The sequence below is a fragment of the Micropterus salmoides genome, unplaced genomic scaffold, assembly GCF_014851395.1.
Source record: "Micropterus salmoides isolate LMB-PRFRI ecotype aquatic unplaced genomic scaffold, ASM1485139v1 Ms_hic_scaffold_21, whole genome shotgun sequence".
Taxonomy (NCBI): Eukaryota; Metazoa; Chordata; class Actinopteri; order Centrarchiformes; family Centrarchidae; genus Micropterus; species Micropterus salmoides.
In genome coordinates, this window is record NW_024041262.1 from 24,693,644 (window position 1) to 24,720,012 (window position 26,369).

General features: G+C 39.9%; 1 protein-coding gene across 1 annotated transcript in view; it reads left to right on the plus strand.

Annotated features, from left to right (window-relative positions):
- The first annotated feature begins 4,679 nt into the window (after positions 1-4,679).
- aatkb (apoptosis-associated tyrosine kinase b) overlaps positions 4,680-26,369 on the plus strand; it is a 55,057-nt gene continuing 33,367 nt past the window's right edge. The window contains exon 1 of the mRNA XM_038735068.1: positions 4,680-4,851. Within this exon, the coding sequence (XP_038590996.1) occupies positions 4,764-4,851 (88 nt within the window). The 5' untranslated portion in view covers positions 4,680-4,763. The remainder of the gene's footprint in view (positions 4,852-26,369) is intronic.

Consider the following 26,369-nt stretch of genomic DNA (forward strand, 5'->3'; position numbering starts at 1 on the left):
TTCTTTCTTTAATGTAACTGCAAAGATGAACTGTAAATGCATCCATATTCTAACATATGGAGACACGGACATGTCTGCATGTGTTTGTAATGTATTGATTTTTTTCCTTTTGCCTCTACAGACCTCTAAAACTCCTAAATACAAAAATCCCCCCCAAAAACAAATCACTCTTTGGTAAAAGTTTACACATCCAAACTAAAGCCTTGTGATGAGGGGCGGGTCACAATTCAACAAGGCTGGGAACCCCTGCTATTGAACATGGATGCTTACACCCACAGCAATATATACTGTTGCAGAAAGCCTCTGTTAATATAAATAATTCAAGTTTAGCAATTTTCAAGTCTTAAATGGACCGAGAGAAACAATCAGTAAAACCTTTAGAGCCTTTGAAACTGTGTATCAAATGTCAGCTTCTCAGGAACCATTAAACACAGCATTGTTTTCAGATTGACCACAAAGCAATTTTAAATGTATCCAAAAGGGTTTCACAAAAGCCAAGCAATTGTAAAATGCTCTCTATTTCAAAACTGACAATAAAGTGTTGAAGTTACAAGCTTGGTGGATCCAGACTGAGCTGCTGGCTAAGACACAATCCAGAGGCTGGCACTTTCTTTACAAGCCCCACACTGAAACCAGAGAGGAGTAACCCGGCATGTGCAGCTGCCCGGGTGCAGATTGACCGAGGCTCCGGATGGAGTTGTTAAAGCTGGGCCCTGCTATCCTCCCTCATCTCCCCCCCAGGGACCGCTCTGAATTGTGGGGTGAGGATGGAGATGGACATGAAGTCTGGGTGGACGGCTGTTTACATTCCACCAGTGTAATTGCATTTTTGCGTCTGTCAACACAAAATGGACTGATATTCAGGAAACACTCAGCATGATCTGATCTGCATGATGCTACCCTACGTGGGAGCAGGTGTAAATAGCTCTGTGCATGAACTGAGATAGCTGATAAAACGTAAAACACTGCAGTTAACTTAATGCTCATCACCTTTATGTCAAGTGACCGGAAAGCACAATCCCTTCTGCTGCTGCCAGAAATCCATCTGATCCTCTCCTTTCTGTTTCCAGGGAAACCGCAGACATGTAACGCAGTCTATCAGAGAATAGAATATGACGTGCGGAGACAGTGAAACAAGATGAGGAGGAGGTGGAGGAGGAGTGAAAAGATTTAGGAGGAACATTCCTGTTGGAGAAATCAAATGTCCAAAAATAGGAACTTGTGTGTAAAATATAAACTGTGTCCCTCCGCCATCTTCATCCTCTCTGAGCTTCTATTCATCAAACCGTGACTCCATTTAAAAGTAGGTCTGAAATAGAAGACAAGCCATGAATCATCACTGTTTCTAAAGGTAGATAAGACAAACACCTCATTTCGTAATGTACAAAAGGGCGATCAGGTGACAGAGCTATATCATGTCATGGTTACTAATGGTTTAGTTCTCTGAATCTATTGGCTAAAAAGGTCCCTCTGCAGCCTTCTGCTGCAGATATATTTCTCAGTTAGTAAATGGCAATAACTTCGAACTCAAAGATTAATTAGTAAAACGGTTTGTAGCTCATTCGGACATTCAGACACTTGCCAAAATAAGGGAATACACGAGTGTCAAATCCAGTTTACACTGATGGCGGTGAAAATGTTATTTGTTTTTGTGGTTGCAGAGGCCTCAACCTGAGCTTGATGGGTTTGACCTGGACCAGGACATCTGAGGAGCTCACTGGAGTAGAAGCTGGATTACACTCTGGAGCTGCTCTGGTGAACTCTGCAGGTGAAGGGTGGAGGTAGGTATTATCATGCCAACACTTAAACAGAAAGCTGGATGTGGTCCAGAGCAAAAGAGTTTTGAATAAATAAAAAAAAAAAAGGTAACCCAATAAAAACTCTAATGGACGTTCAGAGTATGTGGATTGGTCCGGGACAACTTTAACTTTAACAACTTGTTGACACAGTTTCTTTTTGGCCAAGTTTCCGTTCTCTCCCCGTGAACATAACAAAAGAGGAGGGAAGACTAAATTAATTAATTAATTCAAACCTTTATTTAACCAGGATAAAAAACTCTTTTATATTCTTTTATAAGAGTGCCCTGGCAAGTGGCAGCAGCGCTGTTACAAATAAATAGACACACTTTCACTCATCATATTCAAACAACAATGTCATCATAAAAAACCTGGGTCCTAAATCAATTTAAAAACAGTGACAGACAGACTGCCTTTCTGCAAGGTCCTTTAAAAAGCCTTTAAAAGAAATCATGCCTACATGTGTGTTGCCTCTGCAGGGATGACATTAAATGAGAAAACAGATCTGAAAGCAGCACAGAATGTCTGAGAGCTGCACTGCATCATATTCTGTTATATTTATATATTTCAAAATGATTTGAATTTGTTTTTCCTTTTACAGAAATAAAAACATTTCCACCATAAATTGGTGCAGAAACTTTCACTAGAATACAGGAAATGAAGTGTTTAATGATCAAAATTACCTGTGGGAGGTCCCCCCAGACCCCCCACTCATAAAGCTTATCTCAAACACTGTTTAAGGATAGTTTCCTCTCATTCTCCTGAACCTAATATCACGTATCCTGATGTCTCTTTACACCCCTAATCTGAGCATCTATGTCCCCACAGCTTTTCAACTGAAAGTGACACCCTTGGTTAAAATGTAGACATCTTTTTATGACCCGTTCTACATGTCAGGGATTTAGATTCCTTTTCAAGACCAGTGGGAGAAAAAGAAATAGTTAATTTATACAGTATTTGTACTTTTTGTGACTACTACTCTACTACTTCTTCTTTTTTTTTACCATATTATATTTGCTTAACAACTGTGTTCAAACAAAACAATCTTTAAATATGATGCAGATTAAAGTAATCCACCATAGCCTATATGAGGTAGCTAAAACTCTATTTCCCTCAACCATCTACAGTACAACAATAAAATGCTGTATAATTCAATAATTTAACTCTGACGAGGGGGATTTTGCCAGTATAGTACTTTAACTTTTGATACTTGAGTACATTTTGCAGCAAATACTTTTTAGTTCTACTTGAATAAAATTATGAATGTAGGACTTATTTCTACTATAGATTACTGTTACAGTGAGGTATTGCTGCGTTTACTTAAATAAAAGGTCTCAATATGTCTCCCACCACTGGACACCAGTGGGCATTCATCACCATTCGATGTGTTTTTCTGACCACTTCCAAATGCCTTTTGAATGATCAGAACCAGGTCAAAACTTAGATGACAAAATCATTTCTGAATGAAAATGACTCAGATCGGTTATGAAATGCACAGTTGATTGGCTTGACCAGAAGGGCAGAAAATGCATAAATGGGAGAGAACGTTACCTTAATTGATAGTTTGCAAAGATTCATTTCTCTCACGGTTTGTCAGCCAAATCTATTGCTCACTTTTCTTTAAATCAGCTCTCTATTTGTGATGTTGGCAGCCACCTTAATATAAGCTGCCAGAATGGCTTGCTCACACAGAGTATAGAAAATATTTGAATCCATATGTCTGTTAATTATAAATGATACGTTATATAACTTTTCATCCATGCAACAAAGAGCAGGGCGCATGATAAGAGTGATGGAGAATCTGACAAAGACTGGATTTATGCTTAGACAGATCTTGTTCTCTCTCTATTTTTTTGGCAGCTCAGTCTGTTGCTCTACGTGGGTGAAGAATTACAATCATAGTAATTTTGTAAGATGCACAGGGAAAAGTTGATTCCCTTTGCTGCCAGGAATGTAATGTAATGTAATGGGAAGAAAGGGTGGCGGGTGGAGGAGAGGGATTGGGAGAGGATGAATGTTGTCTGGTGGGGGAGGGGGCCTCATCCAACATGTATGAACAGTGGGATTAGAGAGGGGATAGTCCAGAGAGCCAAGTCCCGCTGCGTGCCTTTCCATGGTGTTACATCACAGTCTGTTCATGGGAGATATTTCTGGATGGTAGGCTCTCCTTCCAGAAGCACACAACACACATACAGTAAAGTCAGGACAGAAATGTTTGCTTTGCAGGTGAAGATGCGCCAGTTTCAGCTGCAGCATTCAAATAAAATATTGAAAAGGTGTCTTTTGAACAGATTCTTGCTCTGTAGTAGGATCCGATGCTGTACTGTATTTTTCAGTCAACTGGACACGCTCAAGCAGCACAGTAGCCTATCCACAGCCTCTTACAGCCCCCTCCCCCTGCAGATATAGAGCGCAAAAAACCGCTCTATAAATTCTACTTGGGAGCATTACAGAGCAAGATGGCGCGCTTGCTGTCAGCACCTCGGACAGCTCCCGGCAGCGCTTACAGAAAACTGAACGTTTGATTTGTGTGAATTTATTTGTAGATGTGTCACGTGCCTGATCCCGTTCTGCCAGAGCTTTCAGATGATGTGACTGATGAGGTGTCGCGTGAAGCTGTGCGCTAATCGCTGCAGCCAGAAAGGGAAATTCAATTGTGGATCAACTTGACTGCTGTTAAACAGGACTTTGTCGTCCAGCCGCCAACCTCCTCCTCCTCCTCCTCATCTGCAGTGTAGATCTAGGAGTTCAGGAGGAAGATAAAAAAAGATAACAACCGGCCTCGGCCTGCGGTGACTTTACCAGAGGAGGAGCGCGTGTCTGTCAACATCTGTCTTAATCACACCGGTACAAGGAGAAATGAAGATGAGAGATCACCAGGGGCCGGTTCGGAAAGGAGAAATGAAGCTGTCAAGAAATAGTATTGCTTAGTTTCTTCCCCTCTAAGCCCCGCAGTTTTTCTTTTGCATGAAGATGAAGATGTTGGTGCTGCTGGCGACGATGTCTTCGGCCGTTTTCAGCCCCGGCTTTGCCCTCAGCTCCCATTTCAGCTCAGGTGAGCCGACATTCCGCTGCTAACACCCCCGAAAAGCCTAATGCTGTTAATCGTTTTAGACCTTGCATAAACACTAGGCCTACTGATTGTCGACAAACGCCTACATATTATCTCAGTGTTCACCTAATTCTATATGATGACAACTATAGGCTACATGGCTGCAACATATAGAAATGATGTAATCTTCCTCATTTGCAGTTGTCAATGCTGTGTGTGTCCTTGCGTGCGCGCGCGTGTTTGTAAAGCCAGATAGAGCAAAATGATGGTCTATTTTTAAAGTTCATAGATATACAGCTCCTAACAGTTGTTTCCGCCAGCTGCTTGGGTCAGAGGATCAGTTTAAAGGTGCAGTACGTATAAAGGTGAAACGTAGCTAGGCTAATTGTCTTAGCAGAGGAGCAGGGGCGTCCTCCTAATTGCAGCTGGTTGTTGCTGGTGTTATCCAATTAGTCCTGCAAAAGAAAAGGATTATGGGAGATGAGTAACGGAGGCGGATTGTTTCTCACATCACGGTGAAATACTCAGAACTCACTGCAAAGCAAATGCCTATTTTTATTATTATGCAGCATGTGCAGCAACTGGCCTGTCATTCAGGTGGTTTCTATGGCAACCAAAAGGCGCAGCAGTCTATGGTTTTCCCATCTCTTGAATAAGAAAACTGATTCACTCCTGCAGTGCCTAAGTACTATCAAGAGTTATTTAGACATCATAGTGAGGACACTGGCATGTTTCTGTTTTTTTTTCTTTTCTTTCTAGCTTGTTTATGAAATCGCCATGCAGTGCTCAGTGTGCCATAAAACTAATGTGCATGATGGTTTGCCTTCCACTTGATATCCTCCAAATACGCTTAAGTGGGTCTGTACTGCCTTCCTTGTAATGGCTACCTTGGTTTCATAATGCCCTCCTGCCCTTTTCAAAACACATTAATTGAATTGCATAAATCACCCCTCCGTTCCAGCGTTTTATTCTCTGCAGCAGTTGGTTTGTACCAGATGACCAAATGAGAAAAGAAAGCTTTTTTTATTCTCTCTTACGTTTCTCTTTTGCTACAGAGTAGGAACCAGGGTTTGGTTTTCTTTTCTGTTTTCTTTGTTTTCGGTGCTGGTGTTCTAATAGACACCCACGAAGGCTTATAAAGACATTATTTTCTCTAAATAAACATGTCAGCTATTGACATGGAGCTGACCAAGATACTGAAATCAGGGCTGCAGCCATTTTAATTGAAAACCTAGCCTTTCTTTTGTAATTGTGGCCATTCTGACTATGGGTCATTCTAACTTGGAAGTAACATTATCAAGTGAATTTTAAATCATTACAAATCATTACATTCATCATCACAACACAAATTTTACATTTAAGGAAAATGTCCTCATGGGTAGGAGTAACACAAACATTTTGAAAAAAGTGGAATTGATGAAAAAAATCTTCCGAATGCTTTAAAGATGGGGAGATAAATTGTCAGTTGATTTCATAAACTTGATTGACATATTACAGTCTACCAATCATCTTTCACCCAATGGACGTTTATCGGTTACAGCAAGCAATTTTTGTTACTTCCGCCGTGTGTAATTTTTCTAACCCACTTTAGATGAAAAGCACGTCCACTGCCGTATGATGAAATCCTTGACAACCGCTTTCCCATGGACAGAATATGACAGCTGAATTTGATGAATTTACTGTTTTCCCGAGTGTTGGCTAAGGACTAGTTAATAAAACAGTCAAGCATAGAGGCTGTATTATGTGTAGCTCTGGTTGTGTCTGTGTTTTTCTTGTGGTTGGTTTGTAAAACAAACAGCCAGCGGCAGAGCTGATTCAGCAGATTGTGAGCTGCTCTCTGGTAAACACACCGACCTCTTCGGCTGTCGCAGGCCCTCCTGCCGGGCCTGCTGCTGCTCCTCTCAGAGAGACGCTGCTTCCTGCCGGAGTGTCTCTGGGCTATGCAGAGCGGACAGGCCAGCTGTTTGTGGGACGGGCTGCCCTCCACAAACATCCAGCACTTCTTCACCTTTTTCTATAGCAGACTGGACCCGGACCAGTACCTGATGATGGGGGCACTGGTAGAATCAGTTGTATCAGCTCTATTCATTTATGAAGGCCCTGCCTGACATGTAGTATTAACCCACTGAGTGAATATCTATCCCTTTAAAAATAAACCCATATAAAATCTCAGTCTGTCAGTAAGTATTTTGGCTGGACTGTGCTGTATCTGCTAGGTCATGTCTTGCTATATATTTTGTTTGTAAATGTGTTTGTTGGTGGGAGCATCATTTGCACAGATGTGTCTTCAGTTTATTGACGTAGTAATGAAGGGATGATGACGTGAGGGTAAGAAAACGACAGGGTGAAGGCAGCGAAGTAGCCTGGTGGAGGTGCGAAATGTGAACGTGAAAGCAAAAGTGATTTTCAAAAAGGAGAAAGTGACAGAGAGGGAAGGAAAGGAAGGTGCTTTTCCTATAACTCTACCTCTCATGCCAAGTCACAATGACTGCTGTGTAGGGCGGGGGTACAGGGATGACATCACAGCCCAGTATAGGCAGGGCTTGGTATCAGTGGTGGAGGGGGTGATGTTACTGGCAGTGCTGGCTGCTTTCCCAAACCCCAGGTTATCCATTTCACATTTCTCTGTGGGCTCCTGGCTGCGCATACAGAGGCACACTCTAATTATACGGATACAAAACAGACAAGGAAGCAGTTTGTTTGAAAGCCCAGTGGACTTCCCTCTCTCCGGGCTATCGCTAAACTACCAGGTCCAGGTGCTGGAGGACACAGGGCAGGAGCTGGAGGAGCAGGTAAACCCAGGGGAGAGGAGCTGTTGAGAGTAGATGTACATAGCTGGAGGTGGGGCGTCTGTGAGTCTGTGCTATTCATACAGAGAAAAAACTAGGCTATAGTCAAAGCACAGAAATGTGAGTGTGTATATAGAGGAAGAGAGAAAATAACTTCAAGTCGCATCATTTGCGAAGTATGTACAGTGGATGGTGATGTTTTGACTGAAAGAGGTCAGAATAAGTGACGTACTCTTGGCAAGCTGAAGAAATGGAGGGCACAAAGCTCTGGCTATAAATTAGATTTATGCCATTTACAGCAATTGAACAACCTCTAAAAGCTTTCTCCTCTGATGTGCACCTCAAAACCTCCGGTAAGGAACAACTCCCCAACACTCACACAGATCTGAAAAGATGAAAGGACGGTGGTGGTCTTAAATTGTGAATATCTGCCAGCAGGGTTTTCTTTTGTAAGCAGGGTTTTCTGAACGGCTTGTTCAGAACATAATCAAGCACATATTGAAAGGCCCACAGTGTCGTAAGTTAGGCTGCCTCTGCTTGCTAACAGCTTCTGCACTGTCAGAGAGCCTATTTGTGTGTTTGTCTGTAAGAATTCTGAAGAATTATAAGTCTCCATAACTCTTTTTGTTTAAAGAAACAAACAGACTCCGACTCAAATGCATCCATCTGTCTTCAAATTAATTTCCAACTGGTGTGATTGAAGTGAATTACTGTCAAACTCAGATGAATGAAAAAGGACTTAAACATTACTGCAGAGGATCAGACACGCAGACACAATCCTACATACCCCACTTTGATACTTTAATGGCTTGATGCAACAAAAAGACACTATCAATGAACTGAGGAGCTTGTACACAGAGCAGCTCGTCACTTTGCATCTGCCACTCAGTGTCTCTAAACTGCTGAGCTTTATTGAACATCACCCTTTAAACCTGAACAGGAATCAATACTTCTCATGTTACTGAGTTTTTATTTTTGTGTTTTTATTTAGACAGACAGCACCTATTATATACTGTAGATCAGAAATAAGAGAACAATTATCTTTATAAGGAATATAAAGATAATAAAATAAATAATTTCTTAAGAAGAAAATTACTTTTATCACAAATACCCAGAAGCAAATGTGACTTCTTCAAATTGCGTATTTTGATTGATTACCATAATGTGCAATGATAAAATGAAAAGAAAAGCAATTCTCACATTGTAGCATTTTTGGTGGATAAATTAATAAAGACTAATCCATTAATTCACTTACAGCTGCAGCACTAATCAGATTAAATAAAATCCATAGTGTGCTCATATCGCTTATTTCTACATTTTGACATAAAATTGTGTTATCACAAACCTTTTATATACTAGAACCAGTAGTAAAATGCTGCATATACCACTGTGTGAAACTCAGATGATGATGATGGCCTGCTGGGGCTTGGGTTGTATAACAACTTATACTACAGCAGGAGTCAAACTGCCGTGTTTTATCTCCTTGATTGTTTCTGTTGATAGTCTGACGCAGGCAGAGAGTTTCAGGCTCGCTGCGTCTCTGATTTCTGATGCATGATCTCTGCAGTGGTGCCCTTGAGCAAGTACTAGCCTGCTTCTTCTGTCTTGCCCTGTTGTAGGCTTGACTGATGAGATGGATGATGGAGTGTGACAACAGTCACCGGTTTAGAGCTCGTCTGTGCTGCAGCTCCTGATTGGGGCCACTAGATTTCACATTTACAGCCTTGTTTGATCAGAGGGATTGTTTTGACAAAATACGTGGTAGACCTAATGAATAGTTTTTCCATCATACAGCTTCTGTGTTGGTGTTTCAGCACCATGGACGGCTCCCAAACGTGGCAGTGAGCAGAAGAAGAAAGCTGAGTATGTTAGTGGAAGTATTTTAATAAAGATTTTGTATAAATAATCTATCTTGGTAACACTTCATTTGAACCCCTTTTTATTTAACATTTTAAGTAGTATATAAACAACTAATAAATCGTTCATAACACACTATAATGTAGCTGTAAGGAGATATAAGCGTGTTTCTTTAAGTGTTTATTAATGCATTTGGCAGCATCTATAAGAAGCATCCATAACTGGTGTATAAACCATAATGAATGCTTTATAACATTGTTGTAATCATGTATGATGTCTTTTGGCAGTTTACAACCTGCCTGTGAATGAATGGTACAAGTATTTGTACCATTATAGTATAACAGTTCATTAATGTCTTATTACCACATTTTTACTGTAATTAAACCAAGTATAATCTGTGTATATCAATTGGTTATTCATAAATGTAATTAAGTTTTTGAAGTCATTTCAATACATATAATTTGGTTTTACTGTGTCAACAATCATTCAATTACAACTCAGTGTTTATACACTACTATTGAAGCATGCAACAACACTGAAGTGTTATAAACCATTCAAGTCAAGTAAATGTTATTTATATAGCCCAATATCACAAATCACAAATTTGTGTCAAGAGGCTTTGCAATTCATTCTGCACACGCCACCCTTTGTCCTTAGACTGTTGATTCAGATCAGAGAAAACAGCCCAATAAACCCTTTAATGGGGGGGGAAACATCAAAGAATCCTCAGTAATAGAAGAGGGATCCTTCTTCCAGGATGGAGAGACGTGCGTTAGATGCTGTTAGTACAGAATAGACCAAAATGGCAATTATTCCAATATGGAAATTGAATAGGGAGGGTAAAAACGATCTGTATCTTATACATTATCTATGTATTATTATTTTATCTTAAATGATAAAATGACTACAGTGAGGAAAACCTTTCTTCAGAAAAGGACTCTTTTGTTTTTAAGGTTTGGCTGATATGATATATATCATTAAACGATAGAGGTTTGTTCATGCCTACATACTTTGCTATACTGTTTCTACCAAGGTATTGTAGGCCATAGTGGACTACATTGCAAATCAATGAGCATGACTAATTTATGGCAATATTAAATCTTTGGGAAGGTGATGGACTTTGACTTTTCACATCTTTTTATATCAAATACCTCGTGTCTACAAAAGGTTATGTTTACATACGTTTTTTCTCACCAGACCCCATGTGTTTTTCTTGAAACATGCTTTGTTTTCTAGCTGCAGTCATCTTCTTCACTGACTCCTGCTGGTGCATTTCTGCATTTCTTGCTGCCCCACAAACTGTCGATAATGTGAAACTGTTGGCAGGAATGTGGACACTGTAACTTGCCTGCTCCTAGTGGAGACAGTGTGCGAAATTTACCATGGCTTTCAGGGGAGCTCACTTTTTTTTTCACTCTCAGGGTGGGGGGCAGACTGATTCTTACAGCTAAGCCATTAATAGCTGCAAGCATGTAGGCCTGGGCTGACTGTGAAAGTATCAGGCATGTTTGTCTTAATATTATGATAAGAAAATATAATTATTAATATTATTATCATATGTAGGCCTAGCTATTTGCTACAATTACGCTTCACACAACAGCTGTCTGCAACCTGTCCTTTCTTTTCTCCGTGAGAAGGAAGAATTTTGAAAAGTTGCGTGGCGCTGCAGGGAAGCCCCCAGCTGCAGTACTGCATGGATCATGCCTAATATCCAGCCAGACGGAATGATCACAAACTGTTTACAGCGCATCGGCCGTACTAGCGACACAACCCGTACCGGAGGGGGAGTGGGGCGGTGTAGCGTACTGGGCCAGGAGAGCAGAGCGACCGGCCATCTGCGGACGGTCAGTAATCGTCCTCTCTGGCTGCATAAAGTCTGATACTCCCGAATTTACGCATTGGATCCATGATGATAGAGAAATATATAGAAATTAATGTCAATAAAGCATGCTGTCAATATTTTAGAGACCCCCCAAAATATCACAAATCATGCTTTTAGAGGAGCTGATGTCTTATTAAGGGTAGCTAAGCTCCCCCTGGCTCCCCCTTAGTTCGCACCTTGAGTGGAGATAAAAAAAAAAAAAAACGGGATCCACTCATCAAACACTCCATGGGCAGAAACCCCACGGAGGGCCTTTAATTCATGGAGCCCCCCAAAAACAGACAATTCCATCTGGACATGTACTCTAATAGAGGTTAAAGACCGGACAGACTTGATCTGTCATCAACCCACAGCAACAATAACACTCTTGTGTCACCATATCACCCTACCATGAGAGCAGGAATTCATATCCCAACTCTTTATGAATCAGATCCATCCCTGTCTCTTTCTTCAAGCACCTATATTCTTAAAAACATCTCATGTGTGTTTTCGGCCGCCTCACACATCACACCAGTGTCCTCTTTATTAGATAAACTAGCAAGCCTCAAAATAAAACAATTTGCTCTCCGGATGAAATCAAGCCAGCTATTATTTCTTTTATTACTCTGCCTGTCTGTGTAATTATGAGTGTACTAAGGGAATAATTTAATTTCCTGGTTCCTTTTTAGCCTCTCAGCAGAGGCCTTAATGACAAATTGATTTGCTGTGGAGCGATGCACTGTTAGAGAGACATCCAGTCAGCTTTGCTCTGTTTAGTCTGTTTGCACAAGAGGGGGCTGATCACTACACTCGAGGACAGGAGAGTCAACAGGTGAGAGTGGAGTACTGCTCTAACTGTCCGACTGACTGCAGAACATTTGCAGATTCAATCAATACACCACATTGTTGACTTATTTTAATCCTGTACTCGTCCTCTTTGGGTTTTGATAGCATCATAAACTTTTCACTATTCTCGGTGTCCTTACCTGTGTCATCTTTTACTGTATGTAGCTCTCTTTATATCCCCTGTTTCTCTCCTTCTTAACCTCTCTCTGTATCCCTATCTCTATATCTATCCATCTCCATCTCTCTATGAACTGTGCTATGGAGGCCCTCCCAGTCCCTGCAGTATCACAGCAGGCTGTTAAGCTTGTGATTTAGAGGGATTCATTGCTGGCCACGCTTCCCTGGCTGAGAAATGGAGTGATTGGCTCAGACTCCAAGTGCGTCCTGAAGCAGAGAGAGAGGGGGGGAAAGAAAAAGAGTGTCGGTGGAGGAATAACAGTCAAATCAAGTCATTTTTATTTATATAGCCCAATATCACAAACACAATTTGCCTCCAGGGGCTTTACAATTTGTCCCATGTCCTCAGAAAGTGAAAGAGGAAATCAAATTGATAGTGACAGAACTGGGCAGACTACAGTCCAGATTTGAAGCTCCTCATGTAAGTTCAGTCAAAAACATGAAGACATTATTGACAAACATACCAGCAGATCATCGGCGGCGCTACCTGAGCAACAACCTCACATCCATTCACATCTAAACATCAGACAATTTGCTAGGCAAAGTAGGATTTTGTCCCCACTCCCCAGTGAATTACTCCAAACCGACTCCAAATCACAAAATGATTTATTTAATTAGACAACATTTCGATCCAAGGTGAATCTTTGTCAGGAGAAAATGGATACCAAACCCAAAAACAATTAACCAGCACAACTGCATCAATGCAATCAATGAAGTACAGATACATATTGAGTAAAAGCCCCAAAAATGACATAGACTATCTACTTACCTCACATGTAAGTAGACTAAACCACTCAAAGACGAGACAGCCATTTTCCCTCCACATGTAACAAGTACTGTATATGATGTACTTGTATGGCAACATGCAGTACTTTATGTATGTCTTTTTGTTGTACGTAAAGAGATCCCCTGTGAAACATGTTAGATCTGCACGGTGGTTGACCTGAGAAGTCTGTGCCACTGACCACCCACACAGCTGATAAGCCACCTATATGCGTCTGTAGCGGTAACACAGCAGATACTCCCTCAGACGTCTCCATGGCAACGCATTTCGCCGACTTCTTGTTGTCATTCATTACATGTTAATTCAGCATTTCAGAACTCTCCTGGAAAAAACTTGCTTGCCCTCTCGCTCAAATAGGCTGCATTATAATTTGCACGTGAGCAGGCAGACGCCGCACGTGAAGCTGCAGCATCTGGAGGAGTTTGGTTGTTCATGTTATGATGGGGGAATGACAATGTACTCAGAACTCTGAGTGTGTGTGTGTCATTTCTTCATGCACGGACTAAATATTTTATTATGTGCCTTCGCTGGTGACAGTGTGGGGAAATCTGTGTGTGTACATGCATAAACTATATTCTGATTTATACATGTCGATATCAGATATGTAGAGCAATAAAAGAGAGCATCTGTGTAGTTTGTGTGTGGGTGGATGAGTGTTTGCGCATTGTGTGACAGCATTTGCTCCACTTTCTAGTCTTGGCCATTTCCCCTGCCTCTTCTCAGTCACAGATGAGCTCATCCAATATTTAGAACATCAGTCACCCCGGCCTGGATCGGTGTTCCCTGATCACAGCCAGTCGAGTCCCACACGGCCGGAGCTGGACAACTACAATCCTCCAGACTCACAGACACACTCTCAATTTCCATTTTCAATTTACTTTTTTGGCAAGACTAGTTAATACCATGTCAAGGCAAGGAAAATATTGCGTCGACCGAACCAGGGAAAACTATGAAATTGATTGGCATTAGGAGTACCTTTGTCACTGATTAAGAATTACAATTGTAGAGATTGCCACTTCAGTCAAGGACTAAATGTTTGCGGGGGAACAATGAACGTAAATTAAATGTCAGGCAGTAACATTAATATTCATTTGGTGTTTTGCTTTTGGCCACCCAACAAATAGAAGTCCAATATCCACTCTCCTTTCAGCTTTGTTTTTGGTCTTGACTAACTCCTGAGAAAAATCTGGCTATTTAGCTGCTAAATGCTCCACTATGTTCACCAGCTAGTTGCTAACTTGCTAACTGTTTGATTCCAGTAAAGTTGCAAGCCGCAAAAAGAACAAAAACACTGCTCAAAGATGATAAATTGAGGGGAACTGTAAGTGACAAACCAGTGACGCTTTTCACATTATACATAGTTATTATAAAACCAGGTGTTTAATATAAGAACATCAATTAGTGCAGCTTATCAAGTTTTTAGTCAGGCATTTGTATCGGCATTCACTAGGAGGGAGCAGTACTCAATAAGAAGTATGGGCAATTGTGGTCCGCAGACAAAAATGGTGATACCAATTGGTTATGTAAGGAACCAATTAGGCCTATTAAAAGTGAACATAGAATCATCATTTAACAATTCTCCTCCAGGTCATCACACTTTATAAAAGCAGCCTGTACGTGTTTATCACACGTTGCCTCGTATAGCATACACATTATTAATCCAGCTCTGAACAGGTAGTACTAAGTTTGGGTGCCATTTCCTGCTAAAAGCACTTACATACATAATGTTCCCGGCCATGAAGCCATTTCACATGCAGCCACACATAAAATTGAGGCAGTCTGATATACTAAAAGAGTCTCCATGGCAACCTTGCTTCTGAAACCGGCGCACAACAGGGGGGCACTTTGGAGATGGTTCGCTCCCTGAGATCATTCATAATCACAGCGGACACATATCACAAGCCTGGCCAGCATGTCTCATTAGTACTTGAATACTCGATTTGTGAAGCGACGCTCCTCGGTCTGCATTTTTCATACGCTGGCCTTTTTGAAGTGAAAACACTTGATGCACACGTTCAGGGTAAAACAGGAAAAATGCCTCCACAATTGGACAGTTCTGCAGCTCATTGCACCAGCTGTGTGGAAGTTCAAACTTAGCCTGTTCTAACGTATATTATTACTAATTTGTGATTTATGCATTACTAAAATAAATGTGGTTGAACTCTAAGTAACAATTAAACAGTTCCACATGCCCCAGGGTAGGTGTATAAATAATTTGCCTATATACAGTATTAGTCATGCTATTAAATATGTAGTATAGTGATTCTTGGGACAAAACAGGTTTTGATTATTTAAAAAATCATGTGTACATCTTTGTTAAATGAGGCTCATAAATTACATGTTTGCGGGATCAGAACTATATTTTTGTCAACACCATCAGAGACATAGAAATGTCAAAAAAAAAAGATTTTGAATGACCTTATCACAGATAATTTTACTCTTAGCTGTTCCTTTGTCAATGTTTAATAATTACGGTTTAGGTTCTGTGTATTAACCAATATAAGATTTAATCTCCAATATGAACAGAGATAATTAGAAGTGTTCAAATTAAACATTAACTTTGAAAATGCAACAATGTTATAGACAAATATTCTTGAGGGAACAAAACAGATCATCTTTTTTTTTAAAAACAACATAAAGTCCACCTGACAGAGTTGACAAGGCATCGACGGTGTTGACACAAAACTGAAGGTGGTGACAAACTTGTAAGAAACAGAAAAATATTTAATTCAAAATTATCATTGAACTCTCACAAATATTGTAACATTATAAGATACAAAGAAAATTCATTATATAACCAATCTTTTTTTGCATTAACATCTCAAGGGAGTACAAGGACTTTACAGGCAATATCCCCTGAACATAAACCCATTGTAAAGTCCACAACCTCTTCAAATATATGCTGCTTAAACACCAACTACAAATCCCATCTCCAGAAAAGTTGGGGTGTTTTCCAAAAAGCCTGTGAATAAATTGAACCTTTTATTTAACTGACAAAAGTACAAAGGAAAGATTTTTCAATAGTTTCACAGACCAGCGTAATTGTATTGTGTAAATATAAACAAAGTTAGAATTTCATGCCTGCAACACACTCGACAGAAGTTGGGACATAGTTGAAAAGTGCACAGAATATTCAAGTAACACCTGTTTGGAAGACTCCACAATAGCTGATACCAGGTGAGGAGTCCTGACTGGATATAAAAAGTTGCATCCACCAAAGGCTTAGTCTTTGCAAGTAAGGATGCATTGGAGCACCCCACGGACTACAACAACGTGGCTTTGTACAAACACATTGCGTGTTCTTTAAAGGCCTGCTGCCAGTCCAGATCTGTCTCTTATTGAAAATGTATGACGCATCATTAAGAGGAGAATCAGACAGTGGCGACCACAGACAGTTGAGCAGCTGAAGTTTTGTAACAAGCAGGAAATAACAAAAATTCCAATTACAAAACTGGCACAATTAGTATCTTCACTTCCCAAACGATTAGTTGTTATTCGAGGAAAGGTGAGGTAACACAATGGTAAACAAACTTCTGTCCCAACATTTATTTGCGTGTGTGTTGCACGTGTGAAATTCTAACTTTGTTTATATTTACAAAAATACAGTTACATTAATCAGTAAAACAATAGAAAATCTTTTCTTTGTACTTTTGTCAGTTAAATAAAGGGTCATGTAAATTAATCCCAGATTATTATTTATTTTTATTGGAAAATATCCCAACTTTTGTGGAAATGGGGTTTGTAGATTCTGGCATTCCTGTGCTTTTTTCTTGAGGGTGCTTGGCTCTTTCTGTGCTTGTTTCCAAAACCATCTCTTATATCTCTTTTCTGTTTCTTACAAATTACTGATGTTTTTTATTTTGCCCTCCTCCACACTATTTCTCAATCTTCCCCCTCTCCTTTCTGGCTATAAATTTTTTTCACCTTCTTTTTTGATGCTCCCTGTTCCTTCTCTTTCGTTCCGCCACTAATATCTTCTCACTAGCCATTATGGCCTGAAATGCATTTCATTATGCAGTCAGTATACTTTTCTGATGGATAAGCATACGCAAATGATGGATAAGTATAAGCAAGACCTTATTACATATTGAGTACTTGAGAGACTATGAAAATAAGATTCAATTCAAAACATAAAGCTATTTTGTGGCAATTGCTTGAAATTCAACACATGAAACTGAATAACAGTAATATCAAATGTTTAGGAAGTAATATCACTAAAGTAAATATATACTGAAATGAGGAATAATGCACTTCAGTGGCATTTTTCAACACCGTCTTAGAGAGAGTCAACACCCTCAGACACAAATTGTTTATCATTAGTTGCTTGTGACCTCTATAATCTACTTAAATTAAGAATTTATAACAGAAAATATGATACAAATCTTGCATTACATTAATTATGGCGCACTATGGTTGTGACATGCAAGGTATCAACAAGTAGGTATAAAATATATAGAATCTAAAAAACTTACCAGAGCTGGAGTGGTCTCATAGTATTAGAAAGAACAAAGAAGTGATAAAAGGGTCCTCAGAGTTTTAGCAGCCTTCAATTATTCCTGATTTATTTATTTATTTTAAAATGTCTGACGGTGTTGACAAAAACCCAGGAGTTAAAACATCTAAAAAGTACATTAAAAAGTGCTATATCTTGAATATCACATGAATTGAATGTACATTGCCATATAATGCTACTTTATCCCTGAGTGTGTGTGTGTGGGTGTATTACCTCTTTGTGTTGCGTGTGTCGTAAGCTGCACTGTGAGTCAGAAACAGGTTCATTGCCAAGTAGGTTTTAACACACAAGGAATTTGCCTTGATATTTTGGTGCTTAACAATAAACATGATAAGAGAAAATAAAAAAAGCAAGTACTGCAAAAGTCAAGAAGCATACATATTACGTTTACAATGAAACGTATGAAAAATATTATTTAAGAAAATATGTGTGTGTGTTGTGTGTTGCTCCTGCATGGCATCTGTGATGTGGTATCACATCTGAGCGTGTGCAGTCTGTGCCAGTGGGGACAGAGGGCAGGAAAAAGAGATTTATTCTGCTCCAGTGGCCTCTCTGTTCCCCTTTGGAAGATTCATCCACACGCAGCTCCTGTCTTACAAGAGATGGCAGGAGAAAGCAGCAGAGAAGCAAATAAAAAAAATCTGTGACTGACTGAGTGTAGAAAAAAGAAAAACAGGTTGCAGCTTTTGAGATAAGGAAGACAGCTCCCTGGGGGGAAAGAGTGAGCAGAAAGGAGGAAGTCAGAGATTAGGACATAGATGGAGGACTGGAGGAACTAATAGCTATGGAGGAATAACTGAAACCATGCTCCACAGTCTGCGATGTGTGATTATTTTTTGTTTTATATTTTCTCTGCTCCATTGAGTCTCCCTTAGTGAGATGATTCATCCAGATAAGAGCCACAAACAGCAGGACGTGTTCATGCTCTGCTCTCATGCTCTCCGAGGTTCACTCGGGTGAAACGTAATGTTCCTGCGTGTTTCCGACTTTCCGGTGTGCCCTTGTACAATTCTTTTCTCTTCACTTTAATAGTACCTGTGCATGCATACACAATGGCTCTACATCTACATAAAGGCTTGTTTTGTTTTCATGCTCCGCCGGTCGCGGTGGGTACACGGGTGATCTGTATGCAGGGACCCATAATACCCTGCTTCTGTGCTGCTCTCCCCAGGCATGTACTACATATCACACTGTCAAATTAACATTTCGACAAAACTCCCACACTGACAAATATGATGATACACGTCATGCAAAATGGAAAAGAAATTGTGGGTTAGTCCGAAGATTGTATTTATTTGACTTACCGAAGCACTGCATTCTTAACATGTCTCTTATGTAGTTATTAGTGTATGATTGCGTCAGTGATAAACATTATATCTGCTAAACATCTGCATGTTAACATTATTATTGTGAGCCTGCACTGTAATGTACAGCCTCACAGAGCTGCTAGCATGGCTGTAGACTCTTAGGGCCGGATTCACTAACACCTCGAATTAAGAGTACAAAAGTGTGTTTTAAAGTGTGCTTTGCATTTGTAATTGTAGTACCTGTTATGGGTGATCAACTAAGAATTATTGCGTAGATGCCAACAGGTGCAAACACAATTTATTACTTTATTTACATATTATTTTACTATTTGTTTACCCTCAAGTAGGGGCATACCTAGGATTGCTATTAATACATCTTACACTACATTATGATTATCTTTCCATTATTCACTGTTGTTGTGTCTCCTCAGCCAAAGTAAAGCAGTTCTTGAATGTCCCAGAATTCTCTCAAATATCATTTACATTAATATTCGGCATCCATGGTGTTTCAGCCAACACAGACACTTAATCTCCCCTCACCTCCAACCCTTCTTTTACTCAAACTTAAGCGCTCGCAGTGGGTTCTCGGTTTCTCCTCTCTATGACGCAGCAAACCCACAGAGAACAACAAAACGGCTGTTCCTCCCCATATAAAGCAAAGGCACCAAGCTGTCATTGTTTTCACTACACATGCACCAAATCCCATCATCCTCATGGGCAGTGATGTCTTATTGAGATTGAGAGAAAAGCGCAGAAAAGATTAAGTCAAAGGAGTGACATTCATGTTAGTTGTGATGGTCGGGCAGTGGGAGGGATGTAGCCGCACTGCTGGTTCTCTCAGTGTTGTGACCTTCACCAGATATCACACACGCAACCCACTATGTGGCCACACACACTCTGAATGCCACAGCTGATAATTGAGTGTAAATACCCCAGAGTTGAGTCTGTAAGAACTGTTAATCCATCTCACTTAATGTTCACTATGGATCTTGTGTGAGTGTATTTGAATCTGAAATGTTGAGGGGCAGTCCGGACGTGGAAATGTCAGTGAGGGATGACAGCAGGTTACTAGCTCAATGGATACAGCTTGAACTTAAGGTTTACGTCTCCAGTGGTGGTAAATCTTTTAGCCTAAATAAAATTTGCAACAGCACAGTTAAAATATACATTACATTTTTTCCATGATGGTTACAGTAAAAACACATGATTAAATACTATGTACAGAAGTATAAAGACTATTCAAAGACAAAATACTCAGTGTAAAAACAGGAAAACCTCATACCTCCAGCTTTGGGGTTTGTCATTTTTTGGGCTTTTTTCCCTTCCTTTCCTTCTTTAACTTGCATAAGAAAATGCCGCAGACAGAACAGAGAAAAGAAGTAAAAGTAAAATAAAAGTAGGAATGAACAAAATAATAGCAAAGAAAGAAAGAAAGGATGCTTTTCTTCCTTCTTTCTGGTTTTAATTCTTAAGGAAGAAGGAGAGAAAGGGAAACAGAGGAAAAGAAGAAAGAAAAGAATGAAATGGGTGAAAAGGAAATAAAGACAGAAGGGAAGAAAGAATAAAAGGAGAAAGAAAGACGAAAACAGAAAATTGCAATATTTAAATATCTTTCAACAACAACAGTCAGAAAACTGTAGTAAGAAATTTAATTGAAATAAAGTCAAGTGAAGTACAGTCAAATATTGTACTGAATTTCAGTACTTGAGTAAATCTATTTAGTTCTGTTTCGCTTCTGGACGTCCTGCTCATGGGCCCGTCGGGCCCTCCAGGGAGCTGTGCGCTCGATAAACCAGACGAGGTTGAGGTGTTTGTGGGGAGCGTGTTGTCTGGGGAGGGAAGTGAGGGAGGGGGGGAGCTGTCTGCTGCAAGGAAACAGACAGCTGAGGCTACACTCAGCATACTGAGGTGTAGGTCTGCCACAGCAGGACAACAACACTGTGGACAACTCATCCGTGCACACATGTGTACGTGACACTGAAATAAACACACTCCTGACAGCAGAAGCAGACACAGGTGAACACTATTCTCTTATTTGTACAAGGTTGCTGAATAGAGATAATATGGCTGCTCTGGGGAGATGTGTTTCATGGTTAGTTGCTCCGAATTACAGCTTCCTGTGTAATTAGGTTACAGTGCGTGGGCTGCCTGTTTATATGGATGGAAGGTAGACCCGACTCCCACATGATATGAATAGCTAATCCTCTAAATTCCTTTGTGTGATTTGCCCAAACAGTACAACGTTCTGTAACTCCACCGGAGGATTTCACATTGTGCTGGAGAGCAGCAGGATGAATGTCAGTGAAAGGGTTGAGGAAAGGAAATGCAGGGTGTCAAATTCCAGCACAGGAAGTTGTTACAGAATATACAGAGGAGAGGTGACTTGTTCATTCAGGGTGACATACTAAGAGTCATTGCACACCATATGCTCCATAAATACGAGCAGCCGAGTGAGAAACTTAATTGAGCAAGATCTGATCATTAAGACCACTGAGAGAAGTTTTAAATTTACTTTGCGAAGAAAGAGTCTGTTGTAAAATTCAGGTTATTGTGAAAGAGTAAAGGTGCCGTATATGATTTTGTGTAAAACTGCAAAATATTTTTCTGAGTCGTCTGTGTTTCTGCAGTGTTTATTTAACAGTGTTGTGAAATCCTTGTTGCTGTACAATATGCTGTTTTGGATGTAAAATATTTCAGTTTAATACAGAGTCCTTTTGGCCTTCATAGAAAACTCTCATGTCAGACTCTTAATAAAAGTATTATTATGGGGAGTAATTTCTTATTTCCTGAAACTACCAGTGTCTGGATGATGTAAAAAGATGATTAGTGGCTGATTGAAAATAAAATGTAATATTACCACAAATGCAATTCATTCAGCCAGTGAAAAAGGAGCTATATAGCCTCTGCAGTTGTTTTCTTCGGCTTTTAAGTGTACCTGAATTGCTATATTTTTTTTCTTGCCCTCTGCCTCGGTATTTGCATGATTTGTTGTTGATTGTTGTTCTGGTGACCTGTTTTCTTCTGCATATGTTTGTAAGGCCATGTTGTTTTCAAAGTGCTATAAAATACATTTGATTTGACTTGTGTATATCTAGTTTCACTAATGAAGGACTAGAAATATGTTACACAAAAAAAAGTTAATTGTGCTGCTTTTATTTTTGGTGTTATCCACAAGAGTTTGTTTTGTCTTGGACCATTTCAGAGGTAAATAAAATTTTTATTATTAGGATTTTTACATTATTGGTTCCCCTACTTCTCATCAGTGGAGATTTCTTGTGTTTCCCAGAAGTTCCACAACTTCAAAACAATGGGCTTGAAATGGCTGCATTCAGCTGTTGAATGAACATGTAGGTGGAAAATGATGCTGTGTGAAAACAATTGCATCCCTCATCACAAAACAGGTCTGTTGCTGTTGTTCTTAATGGAGCTGGAACTCTGTCACAAACTCATTCCGGCAGATTCTACCCCCGGGGGGAGCTATTCAATCATTGGGTGCGTTTGACTTCATGAGGCGCTGCGCAGCGCTGACTTAACGTGATGCATGCTGGACTTAAAATAAGGCATGCTGGTTAGAAATCGTTTTTTCCTTTTTTTTGTCATCTTTATTGCAAAAAGGGGTTACAATTCAGATGTGACATATAAAGATATACAGAACAGTATACATATATAAAACACAGACAAAATTATGTAAAGTTTTGCCTATAGGGGAAGCCTATAGGCTATTACAAGGAGAAAGAGGACCATACGTTGACAGTTTTAACTGCCTTTTTGTTGTTGGAGCCAGCAAATCAAATTACTATAAAGCACAACTTCAAGGAGAAAAAGTACAAAATTAGTTTTTTTAGTGCTGAATTTATGAATGTGGAATTTAGTACAACTTTTCTTTACTTTGATTTCTATAAAAGCAAAATACAACATTCTTCCACAATAAGGCAAAGTCTTTATAGATATGGTCAATGATAAATCTGCTGAGGTTTTGCCAAAATATTCTGGTGTGTGAGCAATACCAAAAGAGGTGCAATACAGTTTCTGGGTGGTCTTCACAAAAAGAACAGTTTGTATTGATGTCTCTTTTAAATTTAACCATGTAATGCTGGTTAGAAATCGTGTCCGACTTTAGCTGCAACTGCAACTTAGCTGCAAAACGTCACCATGTGACATGACATTAAAACCTTGCGGGAGCAAGCTTTTCTCCAGCTGCACAAAGTTGGAACCACATTTTTGATCAATGAAAAATCTTTCAGTCATTGTTCTCAGCTCACAATAAGCTCACGCAGGTAGAATGTGTCCGACTTGAAGGCGCCGTTTTTGTTCCCCGCCCCTGAAGTCACCTGCAGCTCACGTTAGACCATCAAGTCGGCGAAAGTCAGCTGCAGTCATCTCGAACAAACCTGTTGCCGCCTATTTGCTCACCTGCACCACCTACAGGACTTGAAAGTAGCAATAATAAAGTGAAGGTCTCCAATGAGCTTCAATGCTAGAAATATTTCAGTGTGGTGCCCTCAGCCACAGGAGCAGGAATAATAGACCATCAAATTATGCATAGTGCCTATAGCTGGTTAGTATGTATTATAAACTTTTGTTTTTTCTTTTCTTCTTCTTTCTTTTGTTTTTGCCAAAATACAGGACTGATGGTTTTATTACAGACAGTACGGTCTAGACCTGCTCCATGAAAAGTGCAATTCGATACATTCTGTTGAATGAATTGGCGTTGTATAAATAAAATGTAATTGAATTTAAGAGTGTGGAAGGTTAATTTCCTTTCTGGTGTCAGGGGCAAGTTGTTTTTTGTCTTGGCACAGAGTCTGTGAGTATTAGGAGGGCATTTGAATTAGTCTGAACACGATTTGGGGAAAGCAGTCACCATGGAAACCAGTTGATTTCTTTTTTTTTCTTTGCAGCCTGTTATTGAGTGAGAAGCACCGGCAGCTGTTCCCTAACATTTGGTTGTGTTTACGTTAAGATCTCCAATGACAAACCAAATATTCATCACAGTTCTTGTCTATCTGTCTGTCTATTTAGCTTTCTGTATGTCTGTCTGTCTTATGTCTTTATGAAGAAATGACCAGAGGGATGAGCACTGCATCATTAATGTGCACTAGCAGATGTACGGCAGATTGGTCTTCTTTTTGGCCCCTAACACAGATTGTTCATGACCAGATCATCAGCTTCATGCAGTTCACATGTGTTTGGCCCATATGGGCTTGTTTAACCATCTCTAACCCTCCCTCCGCCCATCTGTTTTCCTGCTGTTCCCATCATCTACCTCTCCTTTGTTGTTTTTTTAACTGGTGACTCTTCCTGTTATCATCCAGTCCCTGCCTCTCTATCAGTGCCTGCGTAGAAGCATGGTGTCAGCAGTATTGTTGCAGGGTAGCAGAGGACAGAGGGGGGAGCCATCGTTTATTTTACCAGTGCCAGCATTTTTAATGCAGTGTCTCGGTTGGCTGTGAGCAAAGAAGCTTTGTCTCTGTCACTGGTTTGGCCCACAGACACGCTCATGGATATCTTACAGTGAGAAGCATCTATTAATTGTATCCATTCCTTAACTCCTGACCCAAATCCTAAATCTCTGCAATTTAGTCCTAGGGTAAATAAAGTATAATGTGCATGTAATAAATAATTTTATAGTGTGAAACCCTAAAATGTTGCTTATGCACCTCGGTATACCTTACAATAATAATTAACTACGGGATAGTTGAGGTATGTAAGTATTTTCTTCTGTTTGTTTACCAACTTAAAAAACAGTTTCTGCCATTACTGCATGGCAAGTTTACATTAATTTCCCCCCAACTTTTATTTTATTAAAAAACAATCAAAATGTGTCTGAACATACTGTGAAATCATTTGTTATGTTGTTTTTTTTTACTTGTTACACAATATTTCATGTAAAAACAGGATTAAAATAGTATTTATTTTTTTAATAATAGCAATAGTAGCTCAGTTTTCGGCATAAACATTATTTCTATAACAGTTATGTTAGGGATTAAAAGTTGCGTTTAAGTCATGACCCACAAAGATGTTATAAAAAAAAGGCCAAATAACATCACCAGTCAAACCAAGTAAAGAAACAAGAGGGACAGCTTTACATGCACACATGTCAGGTTGTAGAGCATCCCTCAGCATTTTAGACAAGCTGTTATTTTGTTGCCAGTGGCTTTCTAAGGTCTGTTGGTCTCACACATCACTCACCTGACGATTCACACGCTGACACCTGACAGCCAGCATTAACCTGAGAGCTGAAACCATTACTTCTGGTGCTGATACAGCATACAGGGGAGATCCCGAAATTCTAGGCCGGTACTGTAAATACATTTGGCATTGATCAGATGCATATTTTCTCAGGGATTTCACATGATTCATAAAGATTTGCAGTCTGGGCATGCCTAGTGTTTTTTTTTTCAAAAGACTGTCAAATTGTTTCCAGCAGAACAGCCCACAGTTTGATTATGTGCAGGAATTAATTAATTAATTATATTTTCAGGGAACACATGAAGTGAGGTACACATGATGAACATCAGATGACCCCATTTTGATGAATTTGCAGGCTGGTGACCTTTACAAGATGCTATTTGCATCCGACATAGAATGATCTTTATATCCCGAGCCTCTGGTTACTGTATTTGTATCTTAAACATTAGTGTGTGTGTGTATGTGTAGGGGAAGGCACCGTCTTGTCAATCATCAGTTATAGCCTATAGTTTCTTTCCTTGTAAGGCTGTGTGACCACTGATTATTTTCAGATATTTTATCTTTTTTGACAACTTGATGATGATTGCTGCTAATGAAACAGGTGAATTTCAGATAGGTGTCAAAATGGACATCCTGGACAGCATTTCTTCTCTCTCTGCTTCTTTCATCCTTAATTGGCATCACTGTGTAAAAACATTTGCTCTGGCCAGTTTCCAGCCCTTCAGGTGCTTTCACCTTTCTCTCCGCTGAGCTTTGGATAATGTAGCCCTAGAGAGGACAGCAATCAGGGCTGATGATGGGTGAAGGGTGTCAGCAGTCCCCTGGATGCACTTCTTGCTGAGTCCCCTGAGCTGGATGTGAGCAGCAGGCACAGGAAGAGAGCCATGCCAGAGCTGTAACTACTCTGCTCAGACAGGGAGGTGTGCCCCTGTTATCCCAGCTGCAGCATAAAACTGGACATCACTTTCTCTATAATAGCCAGTCGGCTTATCTGAATGAAGCAGCCTTAACAACAGCGACACGATGGCTGAATTAGAACTGAACCTATAAAGCAATAATATAAACCTATACAAAAACATAAAAACATTTGTTGGTAGAGCATTGTTTTATGCATTTTGCAGCTCTAGAGTTATTACTACAATGGATTCAGGCTGATAGCCAGAATATTATTATGGGTTAAGAGCAAGGAGTTCTT